This window comes from Oryx dammah, unplaced genomic scaffold, assembly GCF_014754425.2.
Source record: "Oryx dammah isolate SB20612 unplaced genomic scaffold, SCBI_Odam_1.1 HiC_scaffold_2, whole genome shotgun sequence".
NCBI classification, from domain to species: domain Eukaryota; kingdom Metazoa; phylum Chordata; class Mammalia; order Artiodactyla; family Bovidae; genus Oryx; species Oryx dammah.
Window position 1 is genome coordinate 18,278,669 of NW_024070186.1, and position 25,954 is coordinate 18,304,622.

Sequence of the window (25,954 nt, forward strand, 5' to 3'; positions counted from 1 at the left end):
ACCAGGTGGTTTATATGCATATGAAAGATTGAGAAGCACTGTACTAGAATCACGTAAAAAGTTTGGAAGACATTAACCCAAACATGTGTTACAACTCTCTTGAGCCTCTTACCTACACTGTGATAAAGGAAAAAATTATTCATAATTTGTTAAAGATGATAAAGGAGACTTTATTCAAGAGGGACTACCACAAGGGAGGCCTGACAGTGGGCCAGAGAGATTGCACTCAACTCTGAAAGTACCAAGGACAAGCGGAGACTGCAGGATGGTCAGGTCAGACAAGATGGCAGTTCTCTTGCTCTCTGTAATCCCCTGCTTGACCAAGCCCTGTTTCACTCAAATGACTCTCCAAATCCTCTTAATTATAGGGTATCTGCCTATGTGCTTGTCTCCTGCCCTCGATGTTGATTTCCCTGGTAACTGATGAGTCAACCTGGCATCAACTGCCCCTAAGAATGGTAGCCTCCTACCCCAATCGTGAAGATTGCTGTCACGTCTTGCCTCCCATCTGCCATACATGATGGGGTGTTGCCCCAGGACCTTTTGTTTCAGTTTCATAAGATCCCCTATCCAATAAACTATTGATAGCTTTGTCTCTGACCCTGGGCTCTTTCTTTGGTCTGAAGGCTGAGCAATGAGAAGGCTTGCAGGCCCTCAGGGTGCAGCCCAACAGCAGCCAAAGAGCAGGGTTGGGGGTCAATGGATGGAAAATTACTAAGAGGAAATATCAAGGCTGGAAGAGTCTTACTAGACCAACTCAATAGGATTCTTCCTGAAGACAAGTCATGGTGATCAGATATGAAGGTGAAAGATTTAATCTAAACTGACCCAGCAGGACTTTTGCCAAAATTAAGCAGTCAATCTTGGGACACTGTTAAAAAGAAAACTCAAAGGAGCTGACCCAGGTTTGGCCAAGATGAGGTCCCCAGGCCAACAGCATCAGCATCATCAGGGAGGCTGGCCCAACTGCAGGAGGCAGCAGGCCTACTACTCTATCCTAAGAGAGTGTCACCACTGCAGAAGGCAGGCCAAGACGTTTCGAACTTCTAACTTTTCAGAAGAAGTCAGAAACTCAAATATTTATGTCAAATCTGACTTTAAACGCTTGCATTTACTTTTTAAAAATGTTACCAACCAAACTGTTTTATAAACAAAATTAGCCTGTGATGGCTAGTTTGCAACTCTTTTCTAATCTGGAAAATGAGAAAGTTTACCAACAGAGAGAGAATTACTAAAGTTGCAAAGAAGAGGCTCCTGGGACTTCCCTGGTGGTCCAGTAGCTAAGACTACAGACTCCCAATGCAGGGGACCTGGGTTCAATCCCAGGTCAGAGAACTAGATCCCACGTGCTGCAGCTAAAGATCCTGCATGGTGCAATGAAGATCAAAGGCCCTAAGTTCTACAACTTAGACCCAGCACAGCCAAAATTAAATAAATAAAAATAAATACTAAAAAAAGTAAAAGCACTCCATTTCCATTTGGTAGAAATTAAGGAACAACTCTCATGGAAAAAGTAGATGATTTTTATGACCTTGGGGTAAAGGACCAGAGAGTAAATATCTTAGGAGTTCTGAGCCCTGCTGCTGTAGCAGGAAAGTGATCACAGACAACACGTGAAAGAATGGGCATATCTATGTCCTGATAAAACTTTATTTACAAAAATAGGCAGTAAGTCTGCTTTGAACCATGCACCCTCGTTCGTAGAACCCTGAGGTAATTCATAAAGGAAAAGACTGGTACATAACAAAATTAAAATTAAGAACTCTTCATCAAAACAAACAAATAAAAAACTCCATCTCCTTCTGAAAAACAAATGTCAAACCAAGAGTGAAGTGAGCCACAAACTAGGAGGACATATTTGTAATAATTGACAAAGGATGTATTGATAAAAGATTAGCACCTATAAAAAAGTATATATGTGAAAGTGTTATTTGCTTAGTCACATCTGACTCTTTGCAACCCTGTGGACTGTAGCCGGCCAGGCTCCTCTGTCCATGGAATTCCCCAGGCAAGAATACTGGAGTGGGTAGCCATTCCCTTCTCCAGGGGATCTTCCTGACCCAGGGATTGAACCCAGGTCTCCCACATTGTAGGCAGACACTTAACCATCTGAGCCACCAGGGAAATCCTCAAATGCACCATTCAGCTCAGGAGGCCTGCAGCACCTCAGGCCTCCCTGTCCATCACCATCTCCTGGAGTTTACTCAAGCTCATGTCCATTGAGTCAGTGACGCCATCCAACCATCTCATCCTCTGTCGTCCCACCTTCAGTCTTTCCCAGCATGAGGATCTTTTCAAGTGAGTCAGTTCTTCGCATCAGATGAACCATAAACAGATACAATTACCCCTGCATGGTGGGGGCACCGAGAAAATGTCATAGGAAGTGGCACAAGTGCTTTAATTGCATAGAAAATCAGACTTTGGTGCTGTGTGAACTTGTCCTGATGACCAATGGTAAATGCCTCCCTTTCCTCTCTCCTGATTTCATGTAAAACTGTCTTTGGGGGACCAGGAGGCTGGGCCAGTTTCCACAGACCTAGTTGGAAGAGTGATTTCTCAGTGGTATTCATTATGAAAAATGGTTTCTGTTTCTAGGGCTAGCTGCTTCTCCATCATCCAAACTGCCTGCTGGTCACTTGGTATCTGGGCTGGAGTAGCTCCCAGAGAATGAAACTCTCAACTCTGATGGTTTTAAAAGAAAAAGGGAAAGAAATTGATGTGGTTTTAGTTTTGTCCTGATGCAATTGGGAAACTCTGCCCACTTAAAGGTATCCTGGAGACATGTTTTCTGTTTTCCTTTCCTGTTTCTCATCAGAAATTTAACACGTGGGTCCCATTCTTTCCTTTTTGCCTTTCCCCTTTAACAAATTACATTGGCATGCATTAATGAAATACCTACTGTTTGCAATGAGTGCTGCTAGGTGGCTTCACAAACCCACATTTTTATCTCATCTTCTCCAATGTTTGAAAAGGAATAAACTAAAATCTCTCTCTTCACCACATTGTCACCATTTTTCTGGCTTTAGTTTTGCCTCTTTACATTCCTCTTCAAGTGAAGAGACTGAGATTCCCCATATTTTAAGCTGCTTGTGAAAAAGCAGGTAGTTCTTAGAAATCAAAGAGAACACGTGAATATCCTTTCCTAGTGAGATTGCAGCCTCCATCAGTGCCTTTTCTGATTTGTGATTTCTGCTGGTTATTTTTCTGTTGAATAGATGACAAGGGGTGGGAGGGAGTCCAAACAGGTCGTCATTCTGCTCTTTATTGTGTTCTTTGCAGGGAGTGGAATAAACCTCTTATCACTTGAAGCAGCTACATAGAGTTCTTCTGGTTCTTGCAGACACACTGCAGACATCAGCACTCTGGCCGACTGCCTTTTGCCAAGGCAGCTGAGTCATGGTGGTGATCAACATGGAACCCCTCCAGGCTGAGATGCCAGGGGTGGCCACTGTGAGCACAAAGGGTTGATGACATTTACCTGAGAAACTGGGTGTGTCAAATCCCATGCCATGTTTGTGTTAAATATTCAGAGAAATGGACCACTGCAGCCTATGTCAAACAGAAACAGATTATAGCAGTTTTCAACATTTGCAAAGCAGAAAACCTGTATCCATGGATACAAACTCTTTAAGATCACTAGAATCATTTCACAAAGAAATCTTGAAGAGGTAAATAATAATTCTCTCTTATTTATAGAGAATCCAGGGTAGGAAGGTGTATGATTCTTCATGAAGATGCACCTGGTCTCAAACCTTGTCATCTTGGTCTGTAAATTCCCATCATTGACATTTGTGTTTTCCTTTTACAAGGCATCTCCACACCTTCCCTTTTTCAGTTAATCCTTAGAGGGGTCCTCAGAATCCATTTCTGTAATGGGCTGAGAGGCTGTGCATTGTACTAATTGGGAATTGATCTTCTGGGGTCAGACTATTTGATTGGAATCTCTTCTCTACTTTGTAGCTGTGTGACCTCAGCAAGTTGTTTATCCTCTCTGAGCTTCAGTTACCCCATAGAGGGCTATAGGATTATATGAGATGATACATGTAAGGAATCTAGCACAGTACCTAACCCAAAGGCCTAGTAAATATTAGACACAATTTGTATTTATTACCAACTAAGCACCTAAGGGAATTTTAATTGCGTTTGCTTCACCAGTTTTTCTTTTCATGCTCAATCTAGTCAGGATAGTTTTTGGTTTGGAGGTTTTTTTCTCCCTCCCCATCTCTTTTCATCACTCTGCTCAACCCAGGAAAAGATGACCGTGAAACAACCATTTGAAATGAGGTCTGCTTTGCGCTGCTCCTTTGGGAAGAGGCTTTGATCACCAGCCGTGCTGTGGGGGTGTGGCCCTGCCCGCATAAGAGGCCTCTGTGAAGCTTTTGATAGTTTCAAAATGAGAAGCCAAAGGGCAGCCTGTGGCTTCCTGGAGCACGTGTATAAATGGACCTATGCCTGTGCCCAGTGCCCTGAGGGCCACCCCACTTCCCGGGGCCAGAGCAGGCTGGGAGGGCACAACACACATGCCCTTAGCCTTCTGGTGGCTCAAAAGCATGGTGCTTCTCTGCGACTCCTATTAGAGTGGACTGTCCCCAGCCTGTGGAGGAAGAGGGCTGCAAGAGCCTCCGTGAGAATGTAGCAGTGCACCTGGAGGAGGGTCATAAGGGCAGGGCCTCCTCCGAGGAGCCAGCCCTAGCAGTATTATGCAAGGGACCTCTTGGAATTGCCAGCCTGGCCCTGGCGAGACTGGAAGATCACCTTGCAAGTGGGCTGACGCCAGCCTGACAGATGGCCTGGCTGCTCACAGCACAGCCCATGTTAGCTGATCGAGTGTGTTCCATGAAGGCAAGTAGCCCAACCAGGATGTCAGGGAAGCTATGCAGGGGAAAGACGCAGGCTGCAAAATGAGTTCCCCAAGCTCTGCTTGACCTCTGCACTCTGGCCTTCAGTGTTCTCTCTGAAGGAGAAAAGACCAGCTCTCCTCTTTCACCTGAAAGCAAATCACTGGCTGATGTATGCCCTGGACTATGTATGACTGCCCCTCAGAAAAGTGACCAAATGTTTCATCAAATAAACCAGCTACTGCAAAGATAGAAAGGGTAATAAAATAGCAAAGCCTACTAGGGAACTTTGTTCAGAAACCCTGTGACTTCTATAGAGAATTAAGAAAATATTGAACTTTCAAATTTTATGATTTCATGTCCTTTATGACCACAGACCTCTTACCATGTTCTCTTTTTTAAGCATGAGTCCTTTTCATAAGAGTTAGAAAGTAAATGTATAACATTTTTCTTCCTTAAGCTCAGAATAAAGTCTGGAGAAATTTAATGTTCCAGGATTCAGCCTGTGAGTATGTGATAAGGATTCATGAGAGAAGCCTTTTAACTCAAAACAAAATCTGTTTGCAGCTATTGTTCAGCTGACATAAAGTATCTGGTTACTGGGCATGTTGCATAATGCATGATAGTGTAAACCAACCGTTTTAAGTGCTGACATTGAACTCCCTGATAAGGATGAAGACTGAAGTAATTTGTTAATTTTTTTTTTAGAAATCCTCTGAAACAATGCTTCTCAAGGCTGAATGATTCAACACTTTAGAACTGAGATGCCGCTGAGGGTGTGTGTGTGAGTGTTCATGCTGATAAGAATTCTGGAAGGAAACAGGAAAAAACCATGTCATGTCCTCTTTAAGAGCTAGAAAAGCTGTCAGAAGAATTAAGATTAATTCTCATGAGAGTCTGTGGGTGTGGAAAGTCACCAGCTACCTAATATTAACATAGCTTGCAACAGAACGCTGTTGCTAGAAATAGGACAGTCACATCACTACCACTAAGCAATTTGCATCCGGCAGACCAGCCCCTGGATTCCTCCTGGCTCCTGCTGCCCTCTGGGTATTGCATTTCTGGAAGCTTTCAGGCGGCCCTGGGACGCGGCTGTCTGCTTTCACCATGAATTCCACCTGAAAGAGGAAGCAGCAAGGAGAAGAACATCTGCTTTGTTTGCAGGAAAGTGGTCAAGCTACAAGCAAATCTCTAGGCATCTGAGGAATTGTGAAGCTTCTAGATTTCATGTGGTTGCTGACAGGGAGGGGCAAATAAGGATCTTCGTGATCTCCTCATCATGGATAATCTTTTGCCTCAGTCAAGATTCTCTTATTTCAAAAAATATCCTCTCCATGCAATTAGAAAATATTTATCGATGCTGAGAAACCAAAGAGAGGAAGAACAGGTACCATTTTGTTTATTTTACCTTTAAGGTCAATGGGGGTTTGCTTCTGGGTGTTGCTTTTATGTCACTTGGTGATTTAGTTTGTGCTAATTTACCTGTTTGTAGGCACAAGTCGGCATTTGCTTTCAGCTGTTCAGGCTTGGCAGAGGAGCAAACAGGCATGTGGGGGATTTATTTGAACTTGGAACATTTGGATCCCGAGATTAAGCTCAAGTTCTGTAATAAAACCTTGTGCTTTCTTTTTTTCAGAATAGCTAGACTAAACTACTCTGAGTTAAATTGTGTGGATTCCTTGATAATTTTCTAGGGCCTCAAACACAAATTTTAAAACTGTTAATATTTTGACAGACAATAATATCAGGCCCCAGAAATATACTTGGCTTTTTGTGTATATTTATATCTAGGTGAATATCACCAGGATTTGCCAAACAAAGAAACATTTCGTAGACTGTAAGTATGATAGCCTTAAACAGATCACTAATTGTGAGGATCTTTCAGAGTAATTGGTCACTTTTTTGGTGGAAGTCAATCGAAAGTACTTCTAGCAGTGCATGTGGGAGTTTAAACATAAAAAAACAAAAAACAAAAAAACCTGCTAAAATGTTTGATCATTTCTTTTTAAAAACCATGCATTCATTTTACTGTTTTGAGATTTGTCTTATTCTATCCCTTATAATCTATGAAAAGGCATTTCCTAAAACTATTTTTCTGAATCATACCAAATTGTAAGAAGAAATAGCTGTGTTTGATCCACTTAAATCTAGTTTAGGAAAAAGGATGGTAGTGGTAAAGGACAAATGTGTAGCCACATCGAAGACCCAAAAAAGTCATAAATTGTGTATGTATCACGCTAGTAACTAGAACAGCAAAACCTCACGGGAGACAGGAGCAGTGACCTGTATTTAAACAAGGTGCCCTACTTAATAAAAGACTTCCAAGATGAGAAAGCAAAGGTCAGCAGACAGAAAATCCTCTAATGACAGGTTTCCCCAAAAGTTGATGCATAATCAGAAAAATAAGGATTATTATCACTGTTTGAGGAGGGATCTGCTCTTATGCAGTTCCTTTAATGATTTTACAAGTGCTGGAAATTCAGACTGTGCTAACTAAGGGGGTTAGGCTGGTCTAGATTATCTCTTATTTAGGCAAGGTGTTGGCATTACAAGGAGATCTCTTGGTTTCCAAGTCTCAGTATATGCTTGCTTTTTAAGTGGAAAGCCAGAGACACAAGTGCTGTTTCTGGGTTAGCCACATTGGCTAAGTCCACACCCACAGGCTTCTTCAGGCCTCATGAAGCGGGGAGGGGAGGGAGGGGAGGCTAAAAGGATGGGGCTGGAACTGTGGAATGTGGATTAGGTAATTGCCGCACCTTTTTCTCAGTATTTGTAAATTTTCAGATGTGGCTACATTGCTTGTATATTTTTTTTTCTTTAAGTTTATTTTTTAAATGCTACAAAATACATTCAGAGGACTGTTAGAATTTAATAGGATCCTCTGTCTTGGGCTGAGTGGATGGTCCCCTCCCTAGTTGACAACCATTTGGGATGACCTGAAATAGCAATGAGCATTGTGCTGATTTCTTAACTCACTATGTAAACTAATGGAGACAGTAAGAAAAATAACCTATTCAGTTCCTTTCTGAAACCAATTACCAGCTCTGCAGCATAAGGTCTCACAGAATTAGAGAAATGAGGTCAAAGTCAGTCATGGCTAACCTTGGAAAGCTCATTGGAAAGTTAGAAAGGAGGTTGCTAATGTGTATGGTTTTAGGACCTGCATTAGCTATCTCTAATCCTTATATTCCCATAGGATGGATCCTCAATACAAAGGTGAGGGAAGGCAGACTTTGAGAGTGTAAGAGGCCTTGCCCAAGGCCACCAGCCAGCAAGTGCTGAAGGCAAATTGGCTTTAAACTGATCCATTTTACCATGCTTGATCTCTTAAGGGTCTAGTGACAGCAACACAGCTTATACTGCCCTGAGGTGGCTTCATCAACTTGAATCTCTTCTTCCATGTATCCTACAGATGAGGGATCAGGACATAGAGGATGACTAGAAAAGTTGACTCATTGGAAAAGACTCTGATGTTGGGAGGGATTGGGGGCAGGAGGAGGAGGGGACGACAGAGGATGAGATGGCTGGATGGCATCACTGACTCAATGGACATGAGTCTGAGTGAACTCCGGGAGTTGGTGATGGACAGAGAGGCCTGGCGTGTTGTGATTCATGGGGTCGCAAAGAATCGGACACGACTGAGTGACTGAACTGAACTGAACTGAATAGACAAGACCTTGGGGAATGACCTGAGGTCTTCCTGTCTCTTGAACAGAAAGACTTCTTTCTGAACAAGAAATAAGATCTAAGAGCTGACCAGACAGGTCTTGCCTATTTAATGGTAAATTTGCTTAGGAGAAGGAGAGTGATCTTGGGGGACAGAGGGCACTTACAATAGCTATAAATAAATATGCTTTTTGGAATTAGACCCTTGAACTAGTATAATATCATCTTCCAACAAAATTAATACCCATAATTTTTTTGCTATCTCTCCATATTCTTGTTATCTGAAAATGCAACCATGTCACCAATGATGTCCTCATATATAAATATGAACACAAATGTTGACCTAGCGAGGACTGACCGCCGTGCTAACAGAGCTCTGCTTTGTCATATTGTTTTGTGGAATTCTTTTGATGATTAGGCAAGTTTTTCATATATATTGTGTGTGGAGCATTTTTATGAGTGATGAGGATCAGGTGTAGTATACCCTTTCTGTGATGTTTACAGTCTTAATTAGTAGAAAGAGCTGTTCTCAAGTGTTTATAATATGAGGCAAAAACCATACACTGCTATCATAGCAAGTATTTTGTGGCTCAAGACCTGCCCTGATTAGTTTGTTTAAAATGAGGAGAATGGTCTTTGGAGGGGGGTCAGGGGTTATGCACAATATATACTGTGGTTACAGATTAGAACCGGATTTTGTTTTGAAGGCTGTTCTAAAGTTTCTCTTCAGCGGCTTAAGGAAAGTTTTACAGTTAAACAGGATCACTCAAGTTTTATTTCTTGCTTTGTTTCTTAGTAAATACCAACCTCCTTGGTGGGTTGTTAAATAAATATTTGGATTTAATTTGAATCTTAGAAACTTAGTTCTTCATTTTGGCTCTTATGTCTGTTCTGAATGACAGTATAAAAATTAAGGCGTCTCCTCAGACGCCCCCAAAAAGCTATGTTGAGATTTGGAACACTGCATAGGGTGTTGGGTTGCTGATGCAGGCTTTCCTCTCTAGGTAAAATGATAGAAACTTTACTACAGCTTGGTTTAAGAAATATTAAGAATTGTTAGCTTCTTAAGTAAGTGTATTATTATATTTTGATAGTATACCAAAGTTATCCATTTTTAAAAGCCTCCAAAAAAATTCATGAATTGCTATTGGTACTTCAAATGACATCTCAGGGGAAAACTAAAGCCATTTCCTCCTTGTTCTTATGCTTGGGTAGAGAAAAAGTTTTAATACTTTAGAAGCAGGAAGAAAAGATGATCCTTGTAGAATTTAAGGTAGAGGGCAGAGACTCTACCCCATTTCTGTAGAGGAATTTGCATGACTGTATACAAAGCAACACTGATAGTTAAATTAAGCAACATTGACAGTTAAATTGCTGTGATAATATGAAGCTGAACCTTAATATTTGGGACTATTAAATATGACATTAAAAGTTGAACTAGTTTATCATGGTAAATTCAACAGTCTCTATCTGAAGGGAGAAATGTTAAAAAGAAAGCTGTTTATTCACCAAATAAAAAAAGTCTCCAGTGGTTTTCTTCATGCCTCAGTCTGTTTGGGCTGCTGTAACAAAATATCATAGACTTATAAACAGCAGAAGTTTATTTCTCACAGTTCTGGAGGCTGAAAGTACAAGATCCAGGTGCCAGCCAATCTGGTATCTGGTGAGGCCCGCTTCCCGCATTCAGATGCTGACTTCTAGGCTGTGTCCTCACATCGCAGAAAGAGAGGAGGGAGCTTTCCAGCTTCTCTTTAATAAGGTCACTAATGCCATTCATGTGGGCTCTCTTCTCATGACCTGTCACCTACCAAAGGCCCCTCTCCTAATGCCATCACATTGGGGTTAGGGTTTCAGCATACAGGCCTGGGGGACACAAACAAGTGTGTCTGCAGCACTTCAGAGCCTATAAACACCCAAGGACTGTGATTGATGGCTTGGATAAAGATGAATGTTCTTCTGGTCACAGCACACACTCTCATACTCTTTCTCTCAAACCTGTTTTCTCTGAGAGAATGTACCACCATCCATCCTGCTACTCAGGCAGAGACCTAGGAGTCATCTCCAGCACTTTCTGCTCCCTCAGTCAATATCTAATTTATCAGCAAATCCTTTCAGTCTTATCCCCAAGTATGCCCTCAATTCAGAGAAGGCAATGGCACCCCACTCCAGTACTCTTGCCTGGAAAATCCCATGGACGAAGGAGCCTGGTAGGCTGCAATCCATGGGGTCGCGAAGAGTTGGTCATGACTGAGCGACTTCACTTTCACTTTTCCCTTTCATGCATTGGAGAAGGAAATGGCAACCCACTCCAGTGTTCTTGCCTGGAGAATCCCAGGGAGAGGGAAGCCTGGTGGGCTGCCATCTATGGGGTCACACAGAGTTGGACACTACTGAAGCGACTTAGCAGCAGCAGCATGCCCCCAATTATTCAATCTACTTCTTCCTATTTCCACCCTAGCCCAGGAGGCCAGCTCTCTTCTTATCTGAAGTATTGCGACAGCCGTTTCATTGGTCTCCCTCCAGCCACTGCTCTCCTGTCTAATGGGTTCGTCTCACTGCAGTTAGGGGGTCTTCCAGAGACAAACTGACCGTGAAACTCCTGGCCTCACCACGCTGCCAGCCCCCATGCGCTTTCCTGCTATGTGCCTGCCTTTGGTCTCTGCACCCCAACTCCAGGCTCCTTCTCCTCTCTGCATCCCTGTCACATCCTGGTTAGGCCTTTGTCCCAACTGTTACTCATTATCTTCCCATAGTTAATACCTACTCTCCATCAGGTGTTGTGGTCCCTGAGGGCAGTCTTTTCTGACTCTCTTACCTTGTCCCCTCTCCTCAGCATATATTACTTTGGAGGCACCTTATAGCTCTCTGTTGCTGTGCTCATTCCAGTAGAAATTGAGCACCCATTTGGGGGCCACTTGCTTCCCAGTATGTCCTGGAGGGCAAATAAAGTGCCTTTTGCCTGGAAGGCACTAAGAACTCATTTGTGGAATTGGTTCTCAGGGGCTGGGTGGTGAGGGTGGCAGTGGGGAGGGGTCTAGGCAGATAATGAATGCTATTCTGAGCTGTTGGAAGGAATCCTGAATGTTAGGCTCTGTGAGGAAGAAATGTAAGGGGTGATTGTTCTGTGTATGTACTTGATCCTTGTGTGTTTCACAGGACACATAGGGCCAATTTGTGGAGAAAAATGGAGGTGGTCTTTGGGAGGTCCCAGAGAAAATAACCGTAACTAATGTGTAGAACTGTAGGGAGAGTTGGGATACAATAAAAAGGATGAACTTTCTAAAAAAGTGAGGCAAAACAATGGGCCACCTTTTGCGGAGTGCAGGGTATGTGACCTTCCTTGAGAGATGGTGTAGTGATGGTTTCTGCATCATGAAAGAGAAGAGTGAAAGACACATGAGGCCCATATCAGCACCAATATTCTGATGCAGTGAATAGAAAGATGATTCAGACCCCTTAGGAATGCAGGTGACTCATGCAAAATGCTGGAATCCAGCATTGCCAGGAGAAATATCAATAACCTCAGATATGCAGATGACACCACCCTGATGGCAGAAAGTGAAGAGGAGCTAAAGAATCTCATGATGAAGGTGAAAAGAGGAGAATGAAAAAGCTGGCCTAAACCCCAGCATTTAAAAAACCTAGATCGTGGCATCCGGTCCCATCACTTCATGGCAAATAGATGGGGAAACAATGGGAACAGTGACAGACTTTATTTTCTTGGGCTCCAAAATCACTGCAGATGGTGACTGCAGCCATGAAATTAAAAAACCCTTGCTCCTTGGAAGAAAAGCTATAACAAACCTAGATAGCATATTAAATAGCAGAGACCTTTGCCAACAAAGGTCCAAATTGTCCAAGCTATGGTTTTTCCAGTAGTCATGTATGGATGTGAGAGTTGGTTCATAAAGAAGGTTGAGTACCGAAGAATTGATGGTTTCAAATTGTGGTTTTGGAAAAGACTCTTGAGAGTCCTTTGGACAGCAAAGAGCTCAAACCAGTCAATCCTACAGGAAATCAACCCTGAATATTCATCGGAAGGACTGATGCTGAAGCTGAAGCTCCAATACTTTGGCCACCTGATATGAAGAGCTGACTCATTGGAAAATATCCTGATGCTGGGAAAGATTGAGGGCAAGAGGAGAAGGGGATGACAGAGGATGAGATGGTTGGATGGCATCACTGACTCAATGGACATGAGTTTGGGCAGACTCCAGGAGGTAGTGGAGGACAGGGAAGCCTGGCGTGCTGCAGTCCATGGGGCTGCAAAGGGTTGGACACGACTGAGCAACTGAACAACAACAAGGAACAAAGACGACGCAGGTACACAAGCTAGAGTTTATTTGCTTAACTCAGTGGTAAATACTCCACGGTCTGAGCATGTCACTCTGGAATCAAAAGCCGAAGAAAACAGAATCCAACATCTTTGGAGATTCATGTGGCATGTAATCCTCCATTAAGGAAGGGAAATATAGCTACATCCAGAAAACACCTCAGGTGAAAAGCTTATGCACCAATGACTAGCTTTTCTGAGCTTGATCCGCCACTGAACTACCTGTACCCATAGTTTTACAGGTTTTATAACCTCTTCAGTATAAAGATAAATAACTAAGTATACTTCTGCAGTCATTGATGAATGGATACATGGAAAAATTTTAGGTTATTGTGTGACATTTTAATGGAGAAGGCAGTGGCACCCCACTCCAGTACTCTTGCCTGGAAAATCCCATGGGCAGAGGAGCCTGGTGGGCTGCAGTCCATGGGGTAGCAAGGAATCGGACACGACTGAGCGACTCCACTTTCACTTTTCACTTTCATGCATTGGAGAAGGAAATGGCAACCCACTCCAGTGTTCTTGCCTGGAGAATCCCAGGGACAGCGGAGCCTGGTAGGCTGCCGTCTATGGGGTCGCACAGAGTTGGACACGACTGAAGTGACTTAGCAGTAGCAGTGACATTTTAACCACTTTCCCCGCTTGATATCAAGCCTCTTTTACCTTTCTTTTTTTTCTGCATTTAGTGCTGACAATCAGTTGCTTATTATGGTCTCTTTGGAAGGTGTTCCCCTCTTCTTGTCCATATTGCCATAGCTGTGAAGTTTTAGACACGCCTGGGAGACACCTGGACCCTGAGTTAACTGCTGAGCTACTTCTAATCTTGTTATCTGCTTCTAAACTTTCCTAGTCTACTGTGCTCAGATGTCTTTGAACCATAGGATGAAATGGATAAACACCATTTGAACCATAGGATGAAATGGATAAACACCAAATCCTTTGCTCTTGAAAAAAATCACATTAACTCAAATATGAAACCCTTTTTTTAAAACTACAATGTAGCTTTTTTATTGCAGATTCCTAAATTTGCTATCCTATCCCACTTCTCAGACAGTTTGTAACATTTTATTTGCTAACTTTTGTTCAGAATGGAAGATGACATATTTTCTCACCTTGTACAAATAGTTTCATGCCTTAGCAGAAAAAGAAATGAGCTTCCCACATATGTTGTACTGCTCATAGTGTGCTGTGAAGACAGCAGGAAAAATGCTAAAATTATCTCTTTCCTGTGCATCCTAAAGGTAGCATATTAGTAAGATTATTTCAAGAAATACAACTTGGATTATTCATTCAAGAATAAGGAATTTAGGGATGTCCCTGGTGGTCCAGCGGAGAAGGCAATGGCATCCCACTCCAGTACTCTTGCCTGGAAACTCCCATGGATGGAGGAGCCTGGTAGGCTGCAGTCCATGGGGTCGCTGAGTCAGACACAACTGAGTGACTTCACTTTCACTTTTCACTTTCATGCATTGGAGAAGGAAATGGCAACCCACTCCAGTGTTCTTGCCTGGAGAATCCCAGGGATGGCAGAGCCCAATGGGCTGTCATCTGTGGGGTCGCACAGAGTCGGACACGACTGAAGCGACTTAGCAGCAGCAGCAGCAGCTGGTGGTCCAGTGGCTAAGATTCCAGGTTCCAACTGCAGGGGGTCCAGGTTCCATGCCTGGTCAGGGAACTAAGATCCAGCTTTCCCTGTGGTACAGCAAAAAAGTTAAAAAAAAATAAGAAGAAGAAATTAAAAATTTTTACTAAACGTCTTATGTACCAGGCACTTAGCAATATACTTTATATATGTTGTCATTTAATCTTCATTATAACCTTATAAAATTGGTGGTATTATCCCCACTGTATGAGTGAGAAGACTGAGGTTTCAGGAGGTGAGGTTAGCGTTAGCATGTAGCTTGGCACATAGCGTACACATGATTGCAGTAAGATTTCAGCTCCAGGTTTGCCTGTTTGACTCCACATTCTGGTTCACTGCCTCATACTGAGATACCTCCATCGGTAAGGGCCCTTTCTTCCCTTCTTTCCCTTGCCTCTTCCTTTCTTTTCATCCTTTTTCTCCTAGTGTTTTCTCTCATTAATTGAGAATAAAGGAGTTAAAAAATAAAACCATCATAACTACTGTGTAGGAAAGACATATGAAATCCCTTTAGGTAGAGATCTATGTTTTTGAAAGGTTTGAAGTTTAGTCAATTTGGGGAAACTTCTTTTAAGAAAAAGAATACAAAATTATAGTATTAAATTGGATATAAAGCAAAGACTTAGAATGCAATCAGAAACCTCAATGAATTACAGATTTGGGTGACAAATATAAGAAACATCACAAAATCTAAAAAAAAATATGCATTTTTGCTAAATCATGGGTACATCCTAAGGTGTTTTATTCCTACATTTTTAGACTACAGAGTCTTTGATCACCACTTCATGTGAAAATGATTTTCTAATATTTTCTAAAGAGATCATCAAAAGATAATTCAGATACTCCTAACATGGTTAATTTATATTTGGTTTTTATCAGAATCTAGAAAAGTTCTAGTAACTAGTTTCTGGCTCTGTTTCTCCTTTACCACCCATACACTTCAGGTGCTGGGCACCACTGGACACACTTATGTAAAGATTTCAGGTCTTGTGATTTAGGATTATAGGTAGTGGGAATATTCTTAGACGTCCTACCAGGACAGCTAGCGATAACTTAACCATACACAGACATGACTACAAACGGCATTTATATGTCACTAAATCCAAATACAATCTAAATGTCTCCTCATCTCAACTTCTTTTAAGCCAGATTCAGAATTTTGCCCTTGACTGCTCCAGTGCTATGATAGGAGACATATGAAGGGAGAAAAGTCAGCAAAAAGAGTGGTCTAAAGTCATTTGCAGTTAAAATATCTTTTGTAAATTTTACCAAACCATGAGACCTAGCATCTCTTTTAGGACTTTAAAAGGTACATCTGCAAGCGAGGGGCCCTCAAACTTAATTTTTTTCTTGGTTTCCAAGAAAATCAAGCTCTGGAAGGATGGTATAACAAACAGGCAAAAGAAACCAAATAGTGTTTTGCTACAATATACAAGAGTATATGCCATAGGGTATATGCTTCCATAGGGTATAGGCTTCCAAAGTAATGAATGAGGTCCTGTTATGAACAGCCTGAGCTCCCCAAACCATTGGATGAAGCAAAGGATATTCTTTCAGCGTATTTTGTACTTTAGTAAATAGTACCATGGAGATGAAGATGTTCTGGAATTGCTCAAACTCAAAGATTTCCTCACCCCCAGCCCCATTTATATTTGCAAAAGACATTATTTGTAATGGGGTTATTTGCAAATGCAATAGATCTCAAAACTCCCAGATTGGTCTAATTAATATTAAATACACCATTTGCTATCCTTCCAAGCAGGCCAGTTAATACACATAGAGAAAGAACATGTTATTGCTGTTAAAGATGACACAGTAGAAAAATTACAGGAACGCTAAAGAAAGTCTTTAAGATTTCATTGAGATGTAATCAAGCTTTTGTAAACTCACTGTTATATGCAGTTATAACATAGTTACTCTAATTTGTGTCTGGATAAAATCACCTTTATGTTGGGTCTCTTTACTAAATTGTTCTCATGGTAATGTATTTGAACACCTAGCTTTCTTGGTATGTTTTCCTTTTAGTGGAAACTCTTGAGTCATCTTACTCCTTTTCCTTTGTTCTAAATGAGTAACTATTCTTATAATTGTGTCCTGTACCATTAAGCTTATTATAATATTTACCACTAAACTAGAGTATGGCCTATAAGTACACCTTAAAATAAGTATATTACCATTTTTTTTTTACTGCTAATATAATCTTTGTTTTTATCAGAATGATTTTGGTAATCCATTGTGAATAATATTATTAATAGATCATATTATTGAAGTATTTTGGTCTTATATAATGAATACATAGTTTATAATCAAATTGTTTAAAGTGATTGATTAGTGTAAAATCCTATTTTACCAAAGCTGAAAAATTACACTTTTGCTCTGTATCCACCATATAATTTCTGTATAATGTACTTAACATTTTTTTTATATCCTCTGAAATGCTACATAGCTTTTTGTTGCTCTTGTTTTGTTTTTGAGGGATGAAACTATTTCTCTGACGAACACACCGTTTCAAGAGTCACAGCATTTTTTATTTATGAAGCTTCCCCCACTTTCATTTAACTGGTGGTACTAAAACCTGATACAGCTGGTCAAAGAAGCATTGTTCCAGAGATCTTCAAACCTGAAATAGGAGAACAAAGGTTGAATTCATAGCTGAGAACACAACCATAGCTCCACTGCCGCTGCACTGCGCTTCAGTTCTCTTCCCTCTGAAAGTTCCATCGCTGTACAGATGCGATGCTCAGCGTTACTTAAGAGGGGAGAAGAACAATCTCTTCACGGTCTTACTGCCCTTTCCCTTAGTTTTTTAAAATAACTGGTCTTAAGCCAACAGATAACTACTCAAAGTTCAAAGCTGTATATGATTTAAGAGTGCTGGAGGAGGTTTACGGATTTCCTTGGCAGTCTAGTGGTTAAGATTCTGAGCTTCCACTGAGGGGAGCTCAGTTCTGATCCCTGGTTGGGGTACTAAGGTCCTGCATGCCACAAGGCAAAAAAAAAAAAAAAGAGTGCTGGAGGAAGCTCTTCTTTGGAATTGAGGACTTTTTTACACAGAAGTTTTATATTTCTTGTATATCAGTGCTTAAATCTAAAATACCATAATACAGACTGCAGGGCCCTACCTGCACAGTTGCTAATTCAGCAGGTCTGAGGCAGCCCCAAATCTGCATTTCGGAGAAGTTCTAAGGTGACAAGGACCATAGTTTGAGAACTACTGATATAGATCATTTGATGACATGTATTTCCAAAATCAAGGTTGACAGGGATTGCTCTACTTTTTCAAGAACAGCACATGTGCCCTTTAGAAAATGGAGAGTCATTGCTAAAGCCAGGGGAATAGTGATGATGACTTACAGCTTCACAGGTTCCTGTTGAACATCTCCAGCTACAGTTGTCCCAGCCCTACTAGTTCAGTTCAGTCGCTCAGTCATGTCCGACTCTTTGCGACCCCATGAATCGCAGCAGGCCAGGCCTCCCTGTCCATCACCAACTCCCGGAGTTCACTCAGACTCACGTCCATCCAGTCTGTGATGCCATCCAGCCATCTCATCCTCTGTCGTCCCCTTCTCCTCCTGCCCCCAATCCCTCCCAGCATCAGAGTCTTTTCCAATGAGTCAACTCTTCGCATGAGGTGGCCAAAGTACTCGAGCTTCAGCTTTAGCATCATTCCTTCCAAAGAAATCCCAGGGTTGATCTCCTTCAGAATGGACTGGTTGGATCTCCTTGCAGTCCAAGGAACTCTCAAGAGTCTTCTCCAACACCACAGTTCAAAAGCATCAATTCTTCAGCGCTCAGCCTTCTTCACAGTCCAACTCTCACATCCATACATGACCACAGGAAAAACCATAGCCTTGACTAGACGGACCTTGGTCGGCAAAGTAATGTCCCTGCTTTTCAATATGCTATCTAGTTTGGTCATAACTTTTCTTCCAAGGAGTAAGCATCTTTTAATTTCATGGCTGCAGTCACCATCTGCAGTGATTTTGGAGCCCAGAAAAATAAAGTCTGACACTGTTTCCACTGTTTCCCCATCTATTTCCCATGAAGTGATGGGACCAGATGCCATGATCCTCGTTTTCTGAATGTTGAGCTTTAAGCCAACTTTTTCACTCTCCTCTTTCACTTTCATCAAGAGGCTTTTTAGTTTTTCTTCACTTTCTGTCATAAGGGTGGTGTCATCTGCATATCTAAGATTATTGATAGTTCTCCCAGCAATCTTGATTCCAGCTTGTGCTTCTTCCAGACCAGCGTTTCTCATGATGTACTCTGCATATAAGTTAAATGAGCAGGGTGACAATATACAGCCTTGATGTACTCCTGTTCCTATTTGGAACCAGTCTGTTGTTCCATGTCCAGTTCTAACTGTTGCTTCCTGACCTGCATACAGATTTCTCAGGAGGCAGGTCCGGTGGTCTGGTATTCCCATCTCTTTCAGAATTGTCCATAGTTTATTGTGATCCACACAGTCAAAGGCTTTAGCATAGGCAATAAAGCAGAAATAGATGTTTTTCTGGAACTCTCTCGCTTTTTCCATGATCCAGTGGATGTTGGCAATTTCATCTCTGGTTCCTCTGCCTTTTCTAAAACCAGCTTGAACATCTGGAATTTCACAGTTCACGTATTGCTGAAGCCTGGCTTGAATTTTGAACATTACTAGCTTGTGAGATGAGTGTAATTCTGCGGTAGTTTGAACATTCTTTGGCATTGCCTTTCTTTGGGATTGGAATGAAAACTGACCTTTTCCAGCCCTGCGGCCACTGCTGAGTTTTCCAAATTTGCTGGCATATTGAGCGCAGCACTTTCACAGCATCATCTTTCAGGATTTGAAATAGCTCAACTGGAATTCCATCACGTCCGCTAGCTTTGTTCATAGTGATGCTTTCTAAGGCCCACTGGACTTCACATTCCAGGATTTCTGGCTCTAGATTAGTGATCACATCATCATGAATATCTGGGTCATGAAGATCTTTTTTGTACAGTTCTTCTGTGTATTCTTGCCACCTCTTCTTAATATCTTCTGCTTCTGTTAGGTCCATACCATTTCTGTCCTTTATCGAGCCCATCTTTGCATGAAATGTTCCCTTGGTATCTCTAATTTTCTTGAAGAGATCTCTAGTCTTTCCCATTCTGTTGTTTTCCTCTATTTCTTTGCATTGATCGCTGAAGAAGGCTTTCTTATCTCTTCTTGCTATTCTTTGGAACTCTGCATTCAGATGCTTATATCTTTCCTTTTCTCCTTTGCTTTTTGCCTCTCTTCTTTTCACAGCTATTAGTAAAGCCTCCCCAGACAGCCATTTTGCTTTTTTGCATTTCTTTTCCATGGGGATGGTCTTGATCCCTGTCTCCTGTACAATCTCACGAACCTCATTCCATAGTTCATCAGGCAATCTATCTATCAGATCTAGGCCCTTAAATCTATTTCTCACTTCCACTGTATAATCATAAGGGATTTGATTGAGGTCATACCTGAATGGTCTAGCAGTTTTCCCTACTTTCTTCAATTTGAGTCTGAATTTGGTAATAAGGAGTTCATGATCTGAGCCACAGTCAGCTCCTGGTCTTGTTTTTGTTGACTGTATAGAGCTTCTCCATCTTTGGCTGGAAAGAATATAATCAATCTGATTTCGGTGTTGACCATCTGGTGATGTCCATGTGTAGAGTCTTCTCTTGTGTTGTTGGAAGAGAGTGTTTGCTATGACCAGTGCATTTTCTTGGCAAAACTCTATTAGTCTTTGCCCTGCTCCATTCCTCATTCCATGGCCAAATTTGCCTATTACTCCAGGTGTTTCTTGACTTCCTACTTTTGCATTCCAGTCCCCTATAATGAAAAGGACACTAGCATCACAGCCTTGTCTAACTCAATGAAACTAAGCCATGCCCGCGGGGCAACCCAAGACAGGCGGATCATGGTGGAGAGGTCTGACAGAATGTGGTTCACTGGAGAAGTGAATGGCAAACCACTTCAGTATTCTTGCCTTGAAAACCCCATGAAGAGTGTGAAAAGGCAAAATGATAGGATACTGAAAGAGGAAATCTCCAGGTCAGTAGGTGCCCGACACGCTACTGGAGATCAGTGCAGATTGACTCCAGAAAGAATGAAGGGATGGAACCAAAGCAAAAACAATACCCAGCTGTGGATGTGACTGGTGATAGAAGCAAGGTCCGATGCTGTAAAGAGCAATATTGCATAGGAATCTGGAATGTCAGGTCCATGAATCAAGGCAAATTGGAAGTGATCAAACAGGAGATGGCAAAAGTGAATGTCAACATTCTAGGAATCAGCGAACTAAAATGGACTGGAATGGGTGAATTTAACTCAGGTGACCATTATATCTATTACTGTGGGCAGGAATCCCTCAGAAGAAATGGAGTAGCCATCATGGTCAACAAAAGAGTCTGAAATGCAGTACTCGGATGCAATCTGAAAAACGACAGAATGATCTCTGTTCGTCTCCAAGGCAAACCATTCAGTATCACAGTTATTCAAGTCTATGCCCCAACCAGTAATGCTGAAGAAGCTGAAGTTGAATGGTTCTATGAAGTCCTACAAGTCCTACTAGTATGATACAATACTTTAATGGAAGAAATCTTTAAACAGTGTCTTTGTCTTATTCTTTTAAGAATATAATTGAAAATACATTTTACCTATAGTTCTTTTCTAGCTGTTTACTGACTGAACTGATACAGCAACTGACACCTTTAATTGTTGGTTTATATTGCAGAATATAGAAAAGGTATAATAGTTGTTATGTCCTTCATGCTATCTAAAGCCATTATGAGGTCTTAGCATTTAAAGATATATCTCTCAGTTTTTTCGTTACCCCTACTCTGGTAAATATGTAAATATAATTATAAATACTAAGGACAAAGGAACATTTTACAAGTTGGAAAGATGAAATTACTATTCCTAATACTATTTAGTGCCTCTTGTTTAGATCCTTAGAACACATGCTTAAAATGTATTCTGTTGATTTTCCAATAAAGCATGTTAATGAACATGTCTCAATTACTTATTGAATATTCTCTCTAAAATGCCTGTTTGTGATTATTATAAGATAACAGTCTCATTTTAATAGTAATTTTCAACTCTGAGAAGATAAATCCAAGGAATTCTAAAACATCTTCTACTTGGAGCATGATTTTTCCCATTGATGATGTCTGAAGGTTAAATAAGAACAAATGAATAAATGTAGACAATGACCAAAATGTTCTAGAATCAAGTCCCTATTAATTAATGCATTCTTGAATGGCAACCCACTCCAGTACTCTTGCCTGGAGAATCCCAAGGAGGGAGGAGCCTGGTAGGCTACAGTCCATGGGGTCGCAAAGAGTCGGACACGACTGAGCGACTTCACACCCACTGAATGTCACCAAATGAGCTATAAAAGTGACAGTGTTAGCCGCTGATCATGTCCGACTTTTGCAGCCCCATGGACTCTACTCTGCTAGGCTCCTCTGTTCATGGGAATTCTCTAGCAAGAATAGTGGAGTGGGTTGCCATGCCCATCTTCCCAACCTAGGGATCGAATCTGAGTCTCCTGCATCGCAGGCAGATTCTTTACTGACTGAGCCACAAGGGAAGCCCCTGGTGCAGATATTCTAGGCTCAGGATTAATGGGCTTGAAAGATGCCTATAATTTAATGAAACAAAATGATAAACTATAAAAGATAATTCAGTAGAGAGGATACCTTCTTCTGTATTTCTAATGGTCACTGTGGAATTTTTAAGGAAATTGAAGCCAAGATGGATATTTGGCTCCTGGCTTTGACATTAAATAGTGAGAAATTCTTTATACAAGGAGCTTTGCCTCTGAGTCTCAGACTTGTCAGCTATAAAAAACAATAGAGCTAGTCTGCTAACATTGTAGGGTTGTGAGGATTAAATTTAATAATGTACATAATGTTGACTGAAAAACACTAAACAGATGTGTAGTTTTGGTGGCTGTTCAGTGAAAATTGATTCTAATTTTCTTAAAAGTAATTTAAATTCTCTAATCAAATGTGCAATGTTGGCATCTTTACCTTGGCAGCACTTTTCCAGGATTCAAATGAGCAGTTTAATCATGTAAATTAGTTCAGTTCAGTTCAGTTGCTCAGATGTATCTGACTCTTTGCAACCCCATGGACTGTAGCACACCAGGCTTCCCTGTTCACCACCAACTCCCAGAGTTTAATCAAACCCAGGTCTATTGAGTTGGTTATGCCATCCAATCATCTCATCCTCTGTCGTCCCCTTCTTCTCACGCCTTCAATCTTTCCCAGTATCTGGGTCTTTTCAAATGAGTCAGTTCTTAGCATCAGGTGGCCAAAGGATTGGAGTTTCAGCTTCAGCATCAGTCCTTCCAATGAATATTCAGAACTGATTTCCTTTAGAATGGACTGGTTGGATCTCCTTGCGGTCCAAGGGACTCTCAAGAGTCTTCAGCACCACAGTTCAAAAGCATCAATTCTTTGGCACTCAGCTTTCTTTATAGTCCAACTCTCACATCCATTCATGACTACTGGAAAAACCATAGCTTTGACTAGATGGACCTTTGTTGGCAAAATAATGTCTCTGCTTTTTAATATGCTGTTTATGTTGGTCATAGCTTTTCTTCCAAGGAGCAAGCTCCTTTTAATTTTATGGCTGAAGTCACCATCTGCAGTGATTTGGGAGCCCCCCAAAATAAAGTCTCTCAGTATTTCCATTATTTCCCCCATTGATTGGCCATGAAGTGATGGGACCAGATTCCATGATCTTAGTTTTCTGAATGTTGAGTTCTAAGCCAACTTTTTCACTCTCCTCTTTCACTTTCATCAAGAGGCTTTTTAGTTCTTCTTCACTTTCTGCCGTAAGGGTGGTATCATCTGCATATCTGAGGTTATTGGTATTTCTCCCAGCAATCTTGATTCCAGCTTGTGCTTCATCCAGCCCAGCGTTTCTCATGATGTACTCTGCATAGAAGTTAAATAAGTAGGGTGACAGTATACAGCCTTGACGTAGTCCTTTCCCTATTTGGAACCAGTCTGTTGTTCCATGTCCAGTTCTAACTGTTGCTTCCTGACCTGCATACAGATTTCTCAGGAGGCAGGTCAGGTGGTCTGGTATTCCCACCTCTTTGAGAATTTTCCACAGTTTGTTGTGATCCACACAGTCAAAGGCTTTGGCCTAGTCAATAAAGCAGAAATAGATGTTTTCCTGGAACTCCTGTGCTTTTCTGATGATCCAACAGATGTTGGCAATTTGATCTCTGGTTCCTCTGCTTTTCTAAATCCAGTTTGAACATCTGAAAGTTCATGGTTCACGTATTGTTAAAGCCTGACTTGTAGAATGTTGAGCATTACTTTGCTAGCATGTGAAATGAGTGCAATTGTGTGGTACTTTGAATATTCTTTGGCATTGCCTTTCTTTGGAATTGGAATGAAAACTGACCTTTTCCAGTCCTGTGTCCACTGCTGAGTTTTCTAAATTTGCTGGCATATTGAGTGCAGCACTTTCACAGCATCAGCTTTCAGGATTTGAAATAGCTCAACTGGAATTGCATTACTTCCACTATCTTTGTTCACAGTGATGCTTCTTAAGGCCCACTTGACTTTGCATTCCAGGATGTCTGTCTAGGTGAAGGATCACACCCTCGTGGTTATCTGGGTCATAAAGAAATTTTTTGTATAGTTCTTCTGTGTATTCTTGCCACTTCTTCTTAATATGTTCTGGATCTGTTAGGTGCATACCATTTCTGTTCTTTATTGTTCCCATCTTTGCATGAAGTGTTCCCTTGGTATCTCTAAATTTCTGGAAGAGATCTCTAATCTTTCCCATTCTATTGTTTTCCTGTATTTCTTTGCATTGATCATGAGGAAGGCTTTCTTATGTCTTCTTGTTATTCTTTGGAACTCTGCATTCAAATGGGTATATCTTTCCATTTCTCCTTTACCTGTTGCTTCTCTTCTTTTCTCAGCTATTTGTAAGGCCCCCTCAGACAACCATTTTGCTTTTGCATTTCTTTTTCTTGAGGATGGTCTTGATCCCTGCCTCCTCTACCATGTCACGAAGCTCAGTCCATAGTTCTTTAAGCATTCTGTCCATCAGATAGAATCCTTTGAATCTGTTTGTCACTTTCACTTTATAATCATAAGGAATTTGATTTAGGTCATACCTGAATGGTCTAGTGGTTTTCCCTATGTTTTTAACTTTAAGTCTGAATCCTGCAACAAGGAGTTCAGGATCTGAGCCACAGTCAGCTCCTGGTTTTGTTTTTGCTGATTGTATAGAGCTTCTCCATCTTTGGCTGCAAAGAATATAATCAATATGATTTCAATATAGACCATCTGGTGATGTCCATGTGTAGAGTCTTCTCTTGTGTTGTTGGAAGAGGGCTTTTTAAACTAGAGAAGAATATAAATAGATTTTTTTTAATGTCACATCTTTTTAACTTTTAATTTTATACTTTGAGTCATAAAATGGAAAAAAGATGGTGTCCAAACCTTAAAGTAATAAATATCTTTTTCAAGATTTTTTTTCAAGTGTGTGAAAAAAAATGACTGTCATACTTTAAGAAGGTGTAAACTTAATTTTTAACAATTTCCTAGTAGAATCTTTCACTTAGTAGTCATTAGTTGAAGAATTAAACAGGAAAAAGTCTATGTTAGGACACACAACTACATTAAAAAAAATAAAAATTCCAAGATATAATATTTCCAAATATAATGCGTAGCTGCATAATTTTAAAATACTCCTAACCAGTAATAAGAAAAACTTCCCAAAGCAGTTTCTGCAATCAACAGCTATTTTAAAACTTTCTATGCTAGTATGGAAATCTGTTAAAAAAACAGATGTCACTCTCTTGTTCAGTGGTTTTTACTTACATCTTATTCTGTAACTTCCTATTAATTAACAGTGCCTTTAGTATTTTAAGTAATTTATTTAACATTTCATCATTTAAATATGTCATATGATATTGAGTTTTTAAAAATTTGTATAGGAGCAGCCTCGGAAAAGGCAATGGCACCCCACTCCAGTACTCTTGCCTGGAAAATCCCATGGACAGAGGAGCCTGGTAGGCCTGCAGTCCATGGGGTCACGAAGAGTCGGACACTACTGGGTGACTTCACTGTCACTTTTCACTTTCATGCATTAGAGAAGGAAATGGCAACCCACTCCAGTATTTTTGCTTGGAGAATCCCAGGGACAGGGGAGCCTGGTGGGCTGCTGCCTACGGGGTTGCACAGAGTCGGACACGACTGAAGTGACTTAGCAGCAGCAGCAGCAGCATAGGAGCAGCCTAAGCCTCAACCAACTAACTCTTACCTACTTATTTAAAGTATGTTTTCTCATTTAGCTTCCCAGGTGGCGCTAGTGGCAAAGAATCTACCTGCCAAAGCAGGAGATATGAGACATGGGTTTGATCCCTGGTTTGGAAAGATCCTCTGGAGGAGGGCTGGCCACCCACTCCAGTATTCTTGCTTAGAGGATCCCATGGACAGAGGAGCCTGGGG

The 25,954-nt window shown here is 41.1% G+C and overlaps 1 protein-coding gene across 1 annotated transcript in view; it reads left to right on the top strand.

The window, feature by feature from the left end:
- The first annotated feature begins 5,745 nt into the window (after positions 1–5,745).
- The window catches only part of LOC120856956 (calcium-transporting ATPase type 2C member 1), a 157,299-nt gene continuing 137,090 nt past the window's right edge, over positions 5,746–25,954 (top strand). The window contains exon 1 of the mRNA XM_040232466.1: positions 5,746–6,225. Within this exon, the coding sequence (XP_040088400.1) occupies positions 6,118–6,225 (108 nt within the window). The 5' untranslated portion in view covers positions 5,746–6,117. The remainder of the gene's footprint in view (positions 6,226–25,954) is intronic.